The sequence below is a fragment of the Peromyscus eremicus genome, chromosome 8a (assembly GCF_949786415.1).
Source record: "Peromyscus eremicus chromosome 8a, PerEre_H2_v1, whole genome shotgun sequence".
Taxonomy (NCBI): Eukaryota; Metazoa; Chordata; class Mammalia; order Rodentia; family Cricetidae; genus Peromyscus; species Peromyscus eremicus.
This window is the reverse complement of record NC_081423.1, coordinates 25,977,917-25,997,609: the sequence shown is the minus strand read 5'-3', so window position 1 is coordinate 25,997,609 and position 19,693 is coordinate 25,977,917. Positions and strand designations below refer to the sequence as shown.

Genomic DNA, 19,693 nt, shown 5'->3' with positions numbered 1-19,693 from the left:
TTACCAACTGTAAACCTTGGGAACTTGAACAATCACCTGCATGGCAAGATATGATTATGAGTGTAATAGTGTAATAGTGGCAGGAATGTTAGGAAGGCAATCAACCAATTTCTGTGGGTTTCCACTCCACAGAGGAAATACAAGTATAATATTGTAAACATGGCTGTGAACTCCTAATTGGGGAACTCACTGGTACAAGGGTAAACCTATTTATTATTATTATTGTTGTTGTTGTTGTTGTTATTGTTATTATTATTATTATTATATCTTGCTAAATGAACATAGTATCAAAAGTATCAAACTGCCTTCTAAATTTGTTTCTCTATACCTATAGATTATTGTGGCTCTTAGCCATAATCAGAGAAGTTTCTTTGTGCAGTGGACAGTGGTTAGTGCAGAAGTGCACATCTGGTCATGGTGCAGAGAACAGTGTCAGTGGAGTGCTCAGCCACACAAAAGACATCTATATTTCACCTCACCTCAAGGCTCGGAGACTATTGTAGAAGTGGAAGGGAGATTTTTAAGAATCAAAGACTGGAAAGAACTGGACCAAAACAAGACATTATACTCAATAGCAGCTGTGGTTGCCTGGGTAAGAATCTGCAAAGGCTCAAGGCAGTCAACACTCCCGCATGGAGAGTGGAGGAGATCATGAGCCCCCACTGCTGACAGAGGAGCTATTGAGAGTTGAAGACTTCACCTAGATGAATTACTTTTCTTTAAAGGTATAGTTTCGGTAGGTTGGCTACACTCCAGTGGATGGCCCCAAACCCAGCAGTATAATAGAAGCATAAATTTAACTTGAAAGGCTGTTTTTAAAAACAAGACACAAAGTTGGGGTATGTAGGAAGTTGGGATAGATCAGAGAGGAGTTATGGAGACAAATAAGATCAAAAGGTATGTTATGAAATTCACAGAGAATTAGTAAAATTTCTACTAAAAAGAAACTAAGCATTTCGTGTATTTAAAAGGAAAACACACACAAAACAAAACAAACAAACAAAACAGAAATGCCTTTCTGTAGCTTCTAATCTCTTGTCCTTTTCTCAAAGGCATATTGACTTAACTAAAACAAAAGTTACCCCACCATCTAAAAATCTAAATGTGTGCTGTGTTTTCTTCAGTAACATATTTCATGGTGTTTTCTAGAAATCATGAGCTAAATGGGTCATCATGGCCATCAAAACAGATCAATAAATCAGACTATCAAGTCATGGTAATAAAAGTGGCCAGACAATGATTGCCTTAGACTATTGTGATGGGAGAGTTTTTATGGTCCTTGTTTTTAAGGTACCAGCTGGCAGGACACAAGCCAATTCTGATTGAATGTTGAATCTTGCCAAGCCATTGCTATGAAAGAACTATATGAGGTAATATTTGTGTACAGAGTGTCAGATGCACTATTTTATTTTTCTGATTAGAACTATTTTAGCATAAGATATCTCTTCCTTATAATTTGTAAATAAATCAACTCTACTCCAAGTCATTGCTAAAATATGTAAACATAGCACACAGTGGAATCATGGTTACTATATTCATAGAAGTTCTTATTTTCAGTAAGTTTACAATATGAGGGATACAGATGGGACAACCCCTGCAAAGACAATTAATTCAAAAGAATATTTTAGGAAATTCAAGGGGCATTAAGACACTGTCCTCGGTGGCAATGCATGCTGGTTGTTTGGGACAGATTAGAAAACTGAAATTAAAAGTAAGCAGTCATACTTTTATATCTCTAAGTTGATTAATAATAGACTTCCCTTAAAAGACTGTACAATTTTATGTGTGTGTGGTGGGAGGGGGTGCAACTGTATTAGTGGCATCAGGGGCATCTCACCATAGACTGAACTAGATATGGTAGCAAGAATGGTAAAGCTAAATAGTGATTTTTCCTGAGATGTCTGTTTGACATTTGTTCGTTTGGCTAAGAATAAAAAATTGAATGTAAAATTTCCCATCCAGACTACTCATAAAAATCTAAAGTACTGAAATATAAATTTAAGAACTGCATAGACTTTGTAGGAATAAATTTATCAAGACATTTGCAAGATTCACATAAAGAAAACTATAGAATTTTATGAATCACATAAAAGAATATAGGTAAACTGGGGCAGTAGGGAGGAAAGTCATGTTTTTCAATATGGGAGAACCCATGAGAAACAAATTTCCTAATCTGATCTATAGGAAATTTCAGGACAATTTAATATTCAAATAAAATAGTGATATATATATATGTTATATGTATAGAATGAATGAGTGAGTATAAGAAAGTTTAAAATAAATATAAACATAATGAGGATGATTCATTATCTTGAACATAAAATTACTATTAGCACAAAGTACAGGTAAATATTAATGAATCAATTACAGAGTAAAGATTACAGATCTAAAAGCAGAAAAAATAATTTTACAAGTATAGCCGATATGAAGATATATAAGTACTTTATATTGTTTATTTCATAATAGCAAAGCAAAAATTACTCCAAATAATGAGGTTCATCCATGGAGGATTGATTTCATAAATATAGTACATGTATATATTAAAATTATATGCAATCATTAGAATGGCTATAAAGAGCATCCAAAGATATTAACAAAATGCTGACAGCCATAAATATACCTGAAAGCATAATAATACTATCCGATTTTATTTTTTATGATCAATATATTTACTATTAATAGTATTTCTACAAAGTCTGAAATTTTTATATTAATTTTGCAATTGTAATCACATGCATTTGTCATTTTTTTCTGGCCAGAAAAATATATTTTAATTTATCTATTTTAAAAAAAGGTGTTTTTTTTTTTCATTTTTACATACCAATCCCAGTTCCTTCTCCCACCCCCTGACATCCCCCCATCCACTCCTCAGAGAGGGGAAGGCCTCCCTTGGGGAGTCAACAAAGTCTAGCATACTGAGGTGAGGCAGGACCAAGCCCCTCCTCTGTGTGTGAAGGCTAACCTGTCCGGATTGGGGGGAGAATATGCATGGGACTAAACTAAACCTTCTTAGGGACCAGGACTTATCCCGGTGCATGAATGGCTTTTCAGAAAAAAATATTTTAATGGCAATAAGAAAAGAAAAGCATCCAGATTTTTAAAAGTCATAAAATATGGAGAAAATTGTGTGGCAGAGAAATGAACTTGATTTACAAATAAAATGTAGCAAGAATTTACAAATAAAATGTAACTGAAAGGTATCTTACACATTTCAACTCCTCCACTAGCAAATTAAAAAAAAAAAACTATTGTCTAGAACTCAGGAAAGCTGTCCCATGATATAAATTTTATCAGCTACAAATAAAGGATAAAGTTGGGGCTTCTGGTGTCTTCCTTTTGATATAAATATTATTTCATAAGTGTAGAATTAATCTGTTAATATTTGATAGCAATCTTCAATTGAAGGATTCTGCTTTCTAAATAAATATACACAATATATAACTTGGTGATTATGTAAAATGTGTGTGTGTGTGTGTGTGCAAACAGAATTATCTATATACATGACATTTTTTCTGACTTTGTTCTTATCAATTCATGTGGAATTTAGAAAGAGTATATTAAAGATAAAGATATCATATGTGTGTTTTTCTACACAACATACTTTCCAGAACGTAGATATGCATCTGCTCAAACTGAAGTCTTTTGAGTGGAGTTGACACACGTGTAGCTATTATTTTGCAGAAACTGAAATGCTAATCACTAGAGCATTCTGAGAGAGGTGTCATCCCATAAAAATGGCAAGTGTGATGTGGAGGGTTAATTTTTCTTGGCTCCAAGAGTCTCTCCTAAAATTTAATCAAAATCTAATTTTGTTCTTAATTCCCAGGATTAGCAAATACTTTCTTCTGAGCACATTTTTGTTTTGAGCAAGAACTGAATTCACTTCTCAGGAATGAAAGCTAATGTACAACAGCTAAGAAAAATATAAATTATAATCTCCAATTTACTCACAAATCCTACTGGGGCTGGAAGTGATAATTACTAGCGGAATTCATAGCTAACTGACTGAACCTATATGCTTTCACAGTGTAGCAAACTTTTTTTTTAATCTTCTACTCATGTCAGTTTTGTGGATTACACAAAGATTGCCTATTAAGCTCAAGTGTAGACCAATAATCATCACCTTTGGAGACTATGGCAAGGCCACATCCCCTCAGTTCTTAGCAAATTCTTTTTCTATTAACTTTAGAAAAACTTTCAGGGTGGGGCAGGGGCAGGCTTCAGCTCTGCTCCCAACACTTTCTGAAGCATCATACATAGAGCTGTATTGTCCTGGATGTAATTAGGCCCTAGCTTCATCTTTTAAATCCTCAGTCCACATCCACAGAATGTGATTGTAGAACTTATTTCATAGGTTTTTAAATAAGAAATGAATTTAAAATTGTACTGTATCATAGATGTTAATCAATAAAATGAGTTGTAAAATTAGTCATAATAATATCCCAGTTACAGGTCAAAATTACAATTCATTTCCCAAGTGAATCTTTAATTTTCTTTCAAATTCAACTGCTTTTTGTATGAAGTATTACAGCTTCAAAGAACAAAGGAAATCTACATATACTTTAATAAATTTGATTCTATATTACCTAAATTTGGAAGGGCAAAATCTGGGCATGGAGTCATTGGTAGAGAGTGCGGTTCACATATGCAAGTGCTTAGGTAAAGTTAGGAATAAGGGGGAAAAAAGAAAGAGACAAATCAAAAGCCCATTCTGGGTTATGGACACATCCTTACGTAGTGCATATTGCATACTTCACACATTTCATACCAAGTGAGAGTCGGTGATAGTATAAAACACAAGCCTTCTTTGTCCTAGGTAGTGAAGACATGCTTCAGACTCAAGGGTACAAGCCTTCTGTGTTCATCATTCCCTCAATCTACCCCACTCTCTTCTCTGTGTAACATCTTTAAAATACAACAGCATAAAAACAGCAAGCAGACGAGAACTAAAGAATGAGTACAGAAATGGGGATCAGAATTTAAACCCTGCTCATCCACAGCTGTTCAGTCATACTCAAAACTCTTTGCCATGCGGGAAAGTTTGCTTGTGTTGCTTCTTTAATGAACCCATACTCCATTTCATTCAAGATTAATGGTGAAAAGAGTTTCCCTGAGACACATTGCAGTCATAGACCATGCCTAGCTAGCAAGCATGAGACCAGAACTTTGACCATCTACTCTCTGAGCAAATGAACAAAAGAGGAGAAAATAAAAGATCTGAAGTCCAACTCTTGAAAACTCAGATGCTCACAAAAAAAAAAAATCAATGTTTAAAAATTATTTTTGTAATTGACTGAATGGCTAGGTGCTCAAATGTACAGTTCACTGTCAATCTAATTTACCACAGTCTCAAAACAAACAACAGGAATAGGCAAAGCTTTGTTTTAAATAAACAAGTCCTGCTTTGTAAAAAGAGTAAACAACATTCAAAAATACTATTTTTTCTGTTTCAGATGTTAGAAGCTTCAAGGTAGGAAAAATGTGGATATAGTCATAGAAAACATTAAATACTTAATTTTATCTTTTGAAGTTTCACTACCTCATGTTGCTTTTAACAAAAGAATATACAGAAAAAAGGCTGAATTTTACATGATTATTAACAAGATCCTATTTTCGTGGAAATTGAAAAATTCTAAACCAGTATTGAAATGAGAATAGAGTCAAAATATTACAGGTCTTTAAAAAATAAAGTCCTGTTTAAATATTACAATTGAGTATGTTTCATAGTATATTAGTGCATAAATACACTGGCATATATATATTGTTAGAGTCAAACAGCCCAAGGTTTTAAACCTCAGTGATGGTGACCTTTATCATCATGTGACTATGGACAGGTTAATTACTCAAAATTTAGTCTGTGCATCTATAAAAATGAGCAGTTAATTCTTTCAGTTATTAGATTAATTGTGTTGTGTAATTTATCTAAAATAAAATAAACGATTTTCTATGTAGTATTAAGCACTGAGAGAAATCCCAGAACCAAGTAGCCATGAAAAATGATGGGCATAAAAGTATTCTAAATTATGAAATATAATTTTTGTTATTAAATTATGGACTTACACAATGTATTTAGGCACCTTAGCATTCATAAATATGTATATTCATGTATATGCACATGTATATATGTACATATGTATGTATACATATAACATGTGTTTACACAAATGTCATTGCTCATCTACATACACACAACAATGAGCCCCTTATGAAACTGTAACACCTTTATAAAATAAATATTAGCAATAGTTTTCACAGAAAATGCATGAACATGAAACTGGCATTGTGGAATGAAGTTTTTAATTTGTATTTATTATAAAAGATTAAAAACTCTAATAACTATCAATAGTAAATTCTTCCTGTCAAAATGAAGTGACGGGCCAAAAATAACAAAATCTATTAATTAGCAGATTTAAAGTGATAAAATTTGTTGTATGTCAATATATAAACTGTACATATCAATATATAATATGACAGTGATTTTGTAATGCTGTCAGATAACAATATAAAATAAGTTATATAAACTGTTTACAAATATATTTATAACAGATATAAAATCACCATGAGTATTTATATATTAATAATTATGAGGAAGACATTTATGAGCCAGATTTGTGTATCTGAAATACTTAATAGGAGACTAAAATAATAAGATTTATATAAAAGTAGAAACAGTTCAACCTAAATTTTAAAAGAAAATAATAGCGGGAATATTGAGTTTTATTTATTTATTTGATTAATTGTTTATTTAATTAAAATGCCTTGTTACGGTTTGGATTTCAAATGTCTACAAAGGTTTACATGTTGAAGCCTCGGTCTCCAGGGTAAAGTAGTAACTGGGAGAGGAGCCTTTAAGAAGTGGTGTCTAGGGCTGGAGAGATGGCTCAGAGGTTAAGAGCACTGACTGCTCTTCCAGAGGTCCTGAGTTCAATTCCCAGCAACCACATGGTGGCTCACAACCATCTGTAATAAGATCTGGCACCCTCTTCTGTATACATAATAAATAAATAAATCTTTAAAAAAAAAAAAAGTGGTGTCTAGAGGGAGGAAGGTTGGTCACCAGCAGTGGGACCTGCTCAGCTGCCATGGGGTGAATAGGCCTCTTTTTCTGTTGTCTAGCCATGGGCTGCTGGGCCACTACAGTCTCCAGGCATCAAGGCTCAATGACTCTGGACTATCTCCTCTAAAACCGTAAGAGTTTCGTGCTTCATTCAGGGTTCTACCATAGTAATGCAATGCTGAGTCACATCACTGCCATGTAAAAACCTACAGATAAATATTTTAAATATTTTTGATTAATAATTTTGAACAAATTGGGTGCTGAAAAATTACTGATCTTTAAGGTGCTTAACCATCCAGACCTTACATTTCAAAAATATTTTATTTTTAATTATGTGCATGCACGTGGTATGTGTGTCTATGTGTAGGTGTGCAAATGTGAGTGCAAGTTCCAGAGGATGCCAGAGACATTGGATCCTCTGGACTTGGAGTCACAGGCAATTGGGAGCTACCTGATATGTGTACTGGTGATTGAAAACAGGTCTTCTGACAAGAGCATCACACTTTATTGTTGCAAAAGCTTTCATCATAGTTAGAGACTCGCCAATTGTTTCTCATTGCCTTTGATGGTGAAAATACCAAGTTCACTTCTAATTTCACTGTAAACTAGTGTTTCTAAAAGAATGCCATACCCTAACAATGCTTACTTCTGTGATTCCTGAGAACTCTCAAACAAGTGAAGTTCTGCCTCACACTTACTAAATCAGGTTTTGGGCACAGACTCAGAGGACATGACTGCTAGCACAGAAAGACTCGAGGGTCACAGTATGAATTAATCCTCAGCATTTCATTGTGCATTGCATGTTCACATTCCCGTCTCATCACCTGAGATGGTCTCTATCGTCCTCTCATTTTCAACTTCTGCAATAAAGATGAATTTTATTTTGCAAAGAAAGACTTAACTCTAACGTAAAATCTACCTCAATAACTATGATAAAACCTTACCAACAAGGCACACGTTTAGTCAGCACTTGATGAATATTTTCCAAAGAGCTGTCCAATGACAGTCAAAAAATTCAGCCCTCAGTGGTTGCACATCTTGAGATCGTCAGGCCTGTGCTGAGCATCAGAAGTACTTGCAAAGGCTGGCTTCCCAAGCTCTGGTCTTCCTCCATAGCTTACTCACATATCCCTTTCCTAAGATATACATTAATCCACCTTTAAAACTTCATTAATTTAATTGTTGCTGTTGTGTTAGAAGGAAATTTATATCACCTTCAATTGCCTGAGAATTACTTTTTAGCGAAGACCTCTTGGCAGGAAAATGGACACTAGGTGCCAACTTACAGAGCAAGGAAATGAGAGTTGGCAATAGAAATGCCTAGAGCACGTTAACAAAATTGCCAGCAAAAGCCAACAGGCAAAACACCTCTCCAGACTTCTCCATATAGATTGTGACAACCCATTTATCTCCTTGAGTAATATACAATATGATAGAGTAATATAATATATTATATGTTTGGCAAATAAGATGCATGACTAGAAACATATAAAGTTTGGTTTTATATCTTTTTAGTGAGTCAATTGCCATAATTGTATACCTCTATTAAATAGATACAACAGATTTTTTTCTAATAGCAGTCAATGAATAACAGGTGAGTGATCAATAAATATATTCATATGTTTGCACATCTACAGAATTATAGAAAGAATGCATAGAAACTCTAGTTTGCCTTGGTGATAATGATGTTATGTATTCTCATCACTATAATTGTAAAAATGTTTCTGTCCTATTAAATTAAAATGCACTCTATAATACCATAAAATAACTAAGAGCACTCTGCAAAATATGAATAAGAACAAGAATTAAAATGTAATGAACACAAATGAAAACAATTTGAAAGAACTAACAAGGATGCAGATTTCTGTGTGGTTTTAAATAGTTTACCCACAATAGACTTCTGAACATAAATGAGAATGGCCATTAAATACAGAAAAACATTGTTCAGTAAGAATGCTTTTTCTTCTCTGCTTGAAGACAAAAGCATGCTATTCTTAACACCACAGATTCTTCATTTTTTGGTTTTCCTAATTTAGTGGTTGCCACTTGCATCTAATAAATAGAAGCAAGAGGTGCTGTTGAACACGTTATGGTACACATGACAACCCTCTACAAGAGAGCTAGCTGATCCCACATACCAGGAGTGCCAAAGTTCAGATACTCTGAATGAATAAAAAACAAGAACTCATCCTTCCAAAAAGTATTTTCTCTGATTTATACTCTTGTAGGGATTCTGTAACCGTGTAATGGATTAGGAGACAAATAAAATATAGGATGCCTTCCTAATTATGACATTGAAGAAAGATCCCTCCATCTGCCTTTTTTACAATGTAAGCCCCATAGTCAGATCTTTAATTCACCTCTCATTCAAGCAAAGCCTTGCTAAATACCCAGCAAGAGAAACAGCAAAGGATGTTCTCTGATAGAGAGCTGAAAGGAAGAGATTTGAAAATTGGGATTATTGAATGGAATAGATGTTCAAAAACGCATGAAAAGTCTAAAGATTCCATGCTTGTGATGGAATTGAGTTTAGGTCATATGGGAAAGATGGAAGAACATGAAGCAGAAAGAAACAGGGGTCTTGAAAATGAACAAAGAAAATGAAAGAGTGTGGTCTTTTCATGCAGTGCCTACTCACAGCTTAAAATCATTAAAACAGATTAAAGCTTTTGAAAATCAAGTCAGCAACATTGATGACAATTATTTATCATAAATTAGTAACTTCTATGGTCACCTGACCCTCATTGCTGAAGCACTAAAATACAATTAGACATGGCCATGACTGACACTTATTAACAACGAAAGAAGTTAACCCCAGACAATCAGCTTCCTCAACTGCTTGAGATCTTAGATAAATCTTCCTTTAGTCACCTGGCCATATTCAGTACACACTGAATAAAGAGCCTGAGTAGAGGAATGGTTTGTGTTAGACTGAGGTGTTTCAAACATAGGGAAAGGAGTGACGGTAACATCTCATAAATGACTGGTTCATTTAACCTATCCACTGTTTTCTTACACACACACACACACACACACACACACACACACACACACACACACCTCAGAAGAATTAAAACCGAACAGTGTCCTGGTGGAATGAAAATGATCAAAGAATTAGACTTTTCCATATTAAAGGACAGTCAAAATGAGATGCTAATATTGAGCGATGTGAGGGTGATTATTTGCTGCCTGTGTCACCTTGAAAAAGTCACTCCTCATCTCTGCAAATCTAGTTTCTCTTTTCATAAATAAGTTGATTGTAATGATCTGTTTTTCTGGGAGGTTTGATAATGAGATAATGAGAAATAACACAATGACCGCATAAGAACTCAGTAAACAGTGGATATAATTATTTTATCATATTAATGAGACGGTGATGACTATGGTGATTGCTGAACACTGCACAGGTGGTGGAGTAGGAGGAAGACAGCAGGGAGGAAGAGGAAAAAAGATGGAGAGAAGAAGGATGCAAATAAGGGTGAACAGCAAGAAGAGGAATGGGAATAGTAAAAAGAAAACGCTGAAGGGAAAGAAGGGAAGGGAGTTGATGAGGAAAAGAAGAATGAATATGAAGAAGAGGAAAGTGAGGAGGAAGGAAGAAAATGGGAATGGAGGTAGAGAGGAAATGGGGAAGAAGAGGAGGAAAAGAAGGAGGAGGAAGGGAGTAATGTGCCAACGTTGAGAAGAGCTTCTGCACATAATTTGTTGAGAGGTAATCCAAACTGTGGCCACTGAGTGTCCATTCATGCTTCATCCCCTTTTCAGTTAGCCTAGTGACCCCCATTACCTATTTCACAATAGTCATCCTGCCTCCTCTTCTCATTAGAAAAATGTCTCCTGTGATACAGAGAACATGAAAGTCTTCAGTCAAGCACTCTTTGACTCTTCTACCTACCGCCTCCTGAAAGGTATTTCTTTCTAATGTACATATGGCTCTTTTTTTTTCTTTTCAGCCATTTTCCTCTCCTCAAAAGTTCAGTTGGCCTCCAATCACTAAAACGCTTCTCATGCTTTCTTAATATGTTCCTGTCACCGTGACTGAGAGACAAATCTCACAACTTCTCTAAACTGATCTTGGTAACACCAGACCCAGTTGATCGCTTGTTTCTCATTTAAACTCTCACGAGCATCAGCCTCTAGGACATTCGCTGATGGTTCTTACACCGGTCACTTCTTGGCTGCATCTTAGCTGCTGATCAGTCTCTTTTCTGAGCTCTTTCAGTTTTCTGCCATGGAAACCACAGTGCTCACAGACCCCCATTTTTACCTATCTTTTCCCCCTTTTTCTCTTCATAGTTATAAGTCCCAGTTACCTCCAATAGTGTTCCAGTCCATGGGCAACCATTCTTCTTTCTCTGCTGTACGCTTCCATTTTTCAATCGCCTACCAGTTATCCCCACTTGAATGCTGCATGCACACAGAAAACTCAGCATTGCTCAAACTGAACACACCATCACTTCATTCTTCCAGCCTCCACTGCCTTTATGTTCTCCATAGCAATAAATGACACAGACAAAATCTTGGGATCCATCTACACCCTACCATTTCTGATCTGTAAGTGAATGGGTTTTATATCTCCTCCATTACGGTCATATCTTAACTCACCAACGATTCCTAGCCTTTGTAGTTAGTTTTCATATAGTTCTTTAGACCTTTCTCCACTTCTGCTCACTTCCTGCACTTTACATCCATCTTCTAGAGGTTTGAGTCAGACTATGCTATTCTGTTAAGATTTTTCCATGAGTTCTCACTCTCTTTGGAAAAAATAACAAGCTCTTCAGTGAGACAGACAGACAGTCAGACACACACACACACACACACATGCATGCATGCACCTTCTCTGTATAATCTGATCACTGTCTATGACTACATCACCAACACTTCACCATGGCCCCAGGATCACACCAGATTTTTAAAGCTCCCAGGAAACCCCTGACACCATCTCTTTCTCCTTTGCCATATTCTCTCCTTTGCTAGCTTTACTTTCTGCTTGGAGCATCTATCCACAGATCTCTAACCTCCATTTGGACCTCTATGTAGCTCATCATTATTCTATATTTCTACAATGTTCTGTCCTCCTTCAAAGCACTTACCACTTGACATTGGGGTTCACTCTACATTGTTGTTTTAAATGTTGCATGTCATCAAATCAAGCACTGGGATTCTATGCTCTATTTCCCCACATATACATTATGGGTGGTAGGCAATGATAACAAATTTCTGCTTTGGAAATGGATTCTTCATTCAATACTGGAAACATCCCATACTGGCCGAGACAATATTATTTGTTTCGATGTAATTCATCAACAAGATAGAAGTGGACAGGTGAACTATGAAGCCAATAAGCCAACTTGACATGCCAAATACTAAACGAGCATTGAAATTAAGAAGTGACAACAGACTGATGGTGGACAAAGAACACTAGGCACCTGCTTGGCTGTTCCACAAAGGCCTGAAAGAAAAGATAAGCCTCAGGGAAGCAAATGTAGGAACCTGAGGCAGAATTGACGAGTAATGCACCCTCAAATATAAAGTTATATGAGGTTAGGAGAGTGATGATCTTCTTTGTTGCTCTGTCCATCAGGCCTTACACATATCTTGCTTATAGTAACTGCTAAATTACTATTTCTTGAATGGAATTTTAAGCTGTGCAGCTGGCGATACAAGAAACATCTGTATATTTTTAAAGCATTACTTCTCTTCATTTGCCATTCCATAAAAAGGTAATTTTGTGAATGTGTTTACTAGAACTCTTTCCTGAAAAGTGAAATATTGCTTCAGTTGGTTGGCAAATGTGCCATTTCAAAATGAAGAATCTGCCTCAAATGAAGAAAAAAGCTATTTTGGTCCATAATTCTCAGAGCCAAATTTGAATCGTAAAATGCACTTTTCATCAAAGAATCTTAACAAAAAGATTCCTGCCAATTTAACCAAGACATCTAAAAATATTTCATTCCAGAGCCAAGCTTCCTGCTTAACAGCATTCTGACTGAGATCATGTTTTCCAAAGCTCTTCCACTGGGTAATGGTCACCCAGGTCAAGAGCCTGCCACACAGTCACCACCCTCCTAGGAACTCAAAATTACGCACTGTTTAGAAATTTTCGACTTCCTTGATGTTTTTCTACATTTTTCTAAAGTTTTTCTGAAACCTGAATATATTCAACAGTTACCATAACAAACAAGTGTAACTAGAGATGCATGTAACTTGGAGATGGAAGTCAATTAAATGTGTCCTTCTTATTTCAACCATGAAGAAACAGCAACCTAATGAGGCACACAACCATTGCACAGGAGCGCAGGCCAGCAGCGGGAGTGGATACTGGGTACCTTGAGTGCTTGCCTGGTTTTCACTCATCATTAAGTTAAGTGCAGCCAATGCCACTTTACTAATTCTGGTAGTTATCTGGGATGGTAGAACAGAGCTCTCCTTCGACACTTAAGGAAATTAAGACCTTTTTGACTGTGAATAAACTCAGGGTGGCTAAGAAATGGAGCTGGCATCTAACACCTTTGATCAAGATACCATTGTCATCTGTAAAACAAAACAAAACAAAACAAAAAACAAAAACAAAAACAAAAAATCACTCCAACACAGACTTTTATTCTTTCAGTTCAAATGAGTGAATGGTCTAGGGACTCTCATTCTTCAAAGGCAGATGCACCATACTAAAAGTTACAGCTACTAGGTACTAGTTCACAAGCCATGTTGATGAAGAAATGTGTGTGTTAATCAATGCTGAGATTGCACTTAAATAAATAATCAACCATTCTTTAGATACTAAATATAACTAAAACATCCTAACCCTTATAGGCCTTTATACAATATACATTAACATCTTATATTGAGCTACCAATGGGGGTCTAACTTATCTGTTGCTTCCAAGAGAATAACCATATTTAGAAACAAGGTAATAGCAACATATGTTACAAAAATATTCTTAGTTTTAGGTCAACAAGACTGATAGCTGAAGTAAATATAAGTTTTTCAACAGCTCAAAGTGTGGCTGGACAAATCCATGAGTGTCAGCATTAAGCTAAGAAAGGAATCTGGCTTGAAATTTTTCACACTTGCTTCAAATCATTAATGCTACAATGTTGTCCCATTTACAAGCTGACATTTATTTTTGCACTTTCGACATCCCATGACTTCTCTGCAACAGTAAATAGCTCAAAGTGATGACACCCTGCCTCAGCTGGATCTATATTTTGACTAGCAGGTCTTGGCATTGTGTCCACTTTCGATACCTCTCCAAAATGGTGCATGCAGGGGGAAAATGTCAATGAAATTCATGAAGAAAAAAAAGTTTACCATTATACGCCATGTAAGGTCATAGTGCACCTAAGTCCTTATCTAACCTATTGTCATAACCTGGAGTCATTTAGTGAGCATTGCTTCATCTCATAGATGCCTTTTCTTATACTTCTATAAAGTATCATTTTGTGATGTTTCAAAGGAGTTGGTAAAATAGTATTTTATTAGAGAAGAGGGACATAAATCAAAAAGAAAATCGATGAGATATTAGCCTGACACAATCACACTTAGAAAATACAAAACCTTACTTGATTTCTATATAACTTTCAAGTTAGCAGTTAGCAATTCAATCTAGAGTCAAGTACCTAGGATCATGGAGGTACCCAGATTAGGACATTTTCTATTTTTATTTTGATATACTTCTCAAATCCCACAAAAGTCAATATTTGCATATCTGAGAAATAAGTTTCTTAAGAAAGACATTCTCTATCCACTCAGGGGAAATCACCTGTGTGTTTCCTAGTCATCCAATATTGTATTTCTTCTGTGTTCATGTACCATACAATAAAACAACTATTTCAATGTGTACATTGTGATTTTTCTTATTAAACCACTGCTGAATTAATTGATCAATTAATTAACCTCCTTGAGTTTATGTAAAATGTAAAAATGTAGAATCTTATGACACCTTTAAATCATTTCTGCCCAGCATTTGTGATTGCTATATGAGTGGCCTCTTTGAATTCTGGGAATGTAGGAACTTCTTTCAAGTTGAGATGAGACCTAGGTTAAATTCTAATACTTCAAACTTCTTGAGTTAATTAGTATGTCCTAAATTTCATGTCCCAATGGCTGGCATAGAAGTATTTGTATAAAAGATCACACACTTCATCTCCTTCTTTAATTATTCGTCCACTTTGCAGACAGGAGGACAGGAGGGTGTCATAGAACAATCTGAAATGTGCTGTGTGCTATCAGATCAGAAAGGAATACTGGAATATTACATTGAGGTTCAGCCTGTCTAGACAGACTTTCTAAATGGGAGAGAGAGAGCAAGAGAGAGAGAGAGAGAGAGAGAGAGAGAGAGAGAGAGAGAGAGAGAGAGAGAGAGAGAGAGAGAGAGAAATTCACTGGAGAAATGCCCCTGAGTTAAGTGGGGGAATCTGGGACACTTGTCCTTGTCATGCATGTCCGTAGTGCTCCAACATGGGCAGCAGGGGGCGCTCCTGCATGAAGCAAACCCCCCCAAAAGTGCTTCCCTGTTGGAGAACACAGGTTCTTCCCACACTTCTCTTTCTTAGTGCTTGTTCTTTATCCAAAGAAGTACTGAGTGTGGCTCTCAGTAAATTGTAGGAGCATGGTACACATGATGAATAACATTGCTGATTCAATAAGAGAGTGCACTTGCTATTAAGCTTACCTTTTGGAAACAGAGTGGCCAGCTTTTATTTTATCTCACTGGGATAGCAAGAAGGGGTTAAAGGAGATGGAGAGCAGTGGGGGGTGGGGATGCTGAATATCATCAAGTATAAAGAGGCTTTCTCCCAAAGCAACAAGTGGGCATCAATGTCCCAAGATCAATTACTTAGTCTCTTTGTTACAGTTTAGTTTATAAGACAGAGTCCCTGATACATTTTCTGTCACATTCAAATCCTCCTTTTCCCATGACTTATCTCCAAACCCAGAATTGTCCCTTGACAAACTAAGGCTTCCAAGAAGCTGTTAGAACCATAGAGTCTGCAGGGGGCCTCCAGCATACTGCTGCCTTTTACAAGTGAATGTGTGATGTATTGTATTCACTCTGTATTGAGACACAATGTTGGATCCAAATTGGAAAAAAGTGCCAAGAACCAGAATGAGTTGTTCTATAAGTACATATACCATGAGTTCCAGGGCAAAATAATACCATGCTCTTGTCCCCATACTATACATATATTCAAGCATACCACACCCCCAATGACTACACTGTCCCATCCCCAAATGAAGCATTGCAGAGGCACAGCTATGAACATTAATACTCACCATATTGACTTCAGAGACCATATCAATGCTGGCAATATCAATGTTCATTCCTACAGCCACAGGGGGACCTGCAAACCAAGATGGACAGCCATGTGACTTCTCAGAACTTAGTCATTCATAACAAGAGTTGTCACCAGGAACCCTACCGAAACCCCCTCTCTAAAGTTAATCCTCATGTTCGTCACTTTCCTACTCCTTGGCACAAAGAGTGAGGAAACACTCTTCTAGGAATATGTACACATGTGTTGATGGGACCATCATTCCAGCTGTGTCTACACATGTCGATGCCTCAGCATGGGAATTCATACAACTCACAGCAGCAGAAGAATGTTATAACCCTAGGAATGTGTGCATTGAAACCCCCTCCTTCTCATTTTTACCCACACACTTCTGTGTGTAGGTTTTAACTCTTTGAGTCCCATTAAGAGTCTGAAGCAAAATTAAATTTTCACACTAGCTTATCTGGGGCTGCAGAGAGAGATGTCCTTCTCCCTCTGCTATCTCTATCTCCATCCCCCAGACCCCATTCTCGCCTATGCCGTTAGAGGACTGGAGAGTATCCAGACACGAGCCACTTTAAACCATGGCAAGAACTCTTCCAAAGTAGGTGGGCACAGGGAGTTCAGGCCATCTCTCCGCCAACTACCTGCACATCCTGTCCTCAAAAATACTCATATTACAAGACAGCCCTGGGCACATCGTTAAGTAAACTTAAAAGGCTTGTATGTCAGGAAAGCTCAGACTGGCAACAAAGATTTATCATGGTGAAGGAGGTGGAAAGCAGTTATCAAGTCTGATTACATGCTAAGGGGGTCGTTTTTGAAAGACCTCTCAAGTGCTGGACAGTAACAAACTGACTGAAGTTTAGATCGTTTCTCAGCATGGTAAAATAGGGAACCATTTCATACACCACATGCACCCACAACTAAGGAGAGGCAAGAGAGCGCACACAAAGCCCAAAAGACAGCTTCGGCTGGAGCTGGGCTGTTTCTTATTTGCAAGGCAATTCCATTACCTCCAAAATCTGGTCTCAGACGAATGTCATAGCCTTTCAACAGTCTGTCCACCGTCTCTTTAACCAGCGACATATTACTAGGGTCATTGACACTAAAGAAAAAAAATGACAATAAACAGGAATGAATAAAGAAGCCAGCACACACGGCATCTTCAACAGCCGTGCTCACAGAGAGGTATGCAGACAGAGCCCTGACAAGTGAGAAAGGAAAAAGACACTTACCTCTGAGCACAGACAGCGGCGATGATTAAGGGAAACGACCAAATCCCAAAGTAGCCCCTTTTCCGGACTCTGCACATCCCTTTAGTTTTTGATGGGATTGAGGGATTCACTGAAGAGAGGAGATCCAACTTAGTCTGCCCAGTGCAGTAATTCTAATGTGGAGCGCATGCGCACGGCGTACCAAAACATCAAAGGGGCAGCAGCGGCTGCCGGGGACCGAGATTTTCCTTGTTTAAAAAAAAAAAAAAATTAAAGGGGAAAAGGGGAGAAAAGCATATATGTATGTAATATGTACATGTTTGAATAATATTAAACTGTCACCCCAGAAGTGCATTCAAAGTAAAATCTTTGTTGTTGTTCTTTTTTTTTTCTTTAAGACAAAAGCAACCAGAGCGTCTGGTAAGTTTCTTTTGTTGCAGAAGGTAGTTTTGCACCTTACGGGTGGTGGGGTTTGGAGATGTGTATTTGCATGTGTGTGTGTGTGTGTGTGTGTGTGTGTGTGTGTGTGTCCTTAAATATGAAAAACAAAGATTAGGAGGTATGGGGTGTAAGGAGCCGGGGAGATATGGGTGCCTGAAGTCCCACTCCTGGTCTGAGCAGGTTGAAAGGGACGAGGAGTTGAACTTTATTTCCTTAATACCAGTCCCCTGCCTGGGACAAGTGGAGGTGGTGGGGGTGGGGTGGGAGCACTAAGAGTGGGGAGGGGAGCAGCGGGAACCAGAGTCCGAGGAGGAGAAGAGAAACCAATCGGAGGAGTGCTGAGCAAATGTTGGATTCTGAGCGGGGGGTGGGGTGGGGAGTGGATTGAGAATATGAAAGAATCAGAAAGAGGGTGAGAAGCAAGAGGAAGGATACAGGAATTCAAAGACGCTAGTCTTTCCTGGGAGTCAAGGGACAAGCTTTCTCTTCACTACTCACGAGCGATTTCTTTCTCTCCTCCTGCTCACCCTTTGCCCCCTGTTCCCTAAGAAGAAAACCTCGGGGTCCTGGTTTCTGACGTTGTGATGTTCCTGACCCGCTAGCCTGGCTATTTATAGCAGGAGGGGGGAGGGGGCGAGGGGAGCAGTCAGGCAGAGGCTTCTCTGGCTTTGGGTCTGACTCTGCACTCTGAGTGGGCAGGGTGAGGTTTGACTGAGGGGCAAGGGAGGTGGGGGTGTGAGGGACAGAGGGTGACTGGCGCTCCAGCGCAGGTGCGGGGCCAAGAGGCACCAAGCGCGAGGGCGGGTGGAGGGGTGGGATGCGCTCCTCCAGTCCCCCACGACTCGCGGACGCACACGCAAGGCAGACACGCGCGCACCACACACACACACACACACACACACACACACACACACACACACACACACACACACACACAAGATCGTGGTCCCAGCCACCCGCCACTCCTTACCTCACCCGCCCGAGCTCGCCGCCCACTACTGTGGCCCAACAGAGCTGCACCCCTGCCGCTCCGTTCTGGCCAGCTGAAACTGCACCTCTGCGTCCAAGCCCGGTGCTTCACAGAAAGCAGGCACGATACCGCCTGAGCCACCAAGTCACCTCTCCTCACGCCACCACTTCCCTTCTTCCCTTTCTTAGCCCCCTTTCCTACTGCCCCAGGCACATCACCACCAGACTGAGACTCAGTTCACGGAAAAAATCATTTCCTCTGCTCAGGGCGCTGGAGCGGGGAGGGCGGGTAGGGTGGTGGAAGAGGTTGCAGAGAACACCGAGACTGGGGTGCCACGGAATCGTGTTCCCTGGCTTATCTTGGAGAGGGGGAGGGAACAGGGCAGGTACTCCAACTACCCGAAACACTCCTTGGTATTGAATAGGTGGAAAGGCAGAGCTCAACCCTGGGTCCTGGACCCCAGTACTCAACCTGTATCTATTACTGAGCTTTGTTATCATTTACCGAGAGCACCTACTATGCACAGAAAGCCATGCTTACTGCAATATTAGCTCGAAGTTGACACCTTAATGTCCCCATTTTACGGGTTTAGAAATTGGCACATAGAATCTGAGGAACATGTCCAAGGTCATTCAGGTGAAGGGTGAAAGCAAATTGCGCTTTTATCGCAGTGTTTCTAACCCTTAGACTAGACAGCCTCAACTCTTAAATCCAGGACCTCACGCTCCGTTAG

At 38.3% G+C, this 19,693-nt stretch overlaps 1 protein-coding gene across 1 annotated transcript in view; it reads right to left on the bottom strand.

Annotated features, from left to right (window-relative positions):
- The window catches only part of Gabrb2 (gamma-aminobutyric acid type A receptor subunit beta2), a 211,419-nt gene extending 193,710 nt beyond the window's left edge, over window positions 1-17,709 (bottom strand). Inside the window, exons 1-3 of the mRNA XM_059270364.1 lie at window positions 17,571-17,709; window positions 17,349-17,440; window positions 16,334-16,401 (exon numbers count right to left, since the gene is read on the bottom strand). Of these exons, the coding sequence (XP_059126347.1) occupies window positions 16,334-16,401; window positions 17,349-17,440; window positions 17,571-17,647 (237 nt within the window). The 5' untranslated portion in view covers window positions 17,648-17,709. The remainder of the gene's footprint in view (window positions 1-16,333; window positions 16,402-17,348; window positions 17,441-17,570) is intronic.
- Between the last annotated feature and the right edge of the window lie 1,984 nt (window positions 17,710-19,693).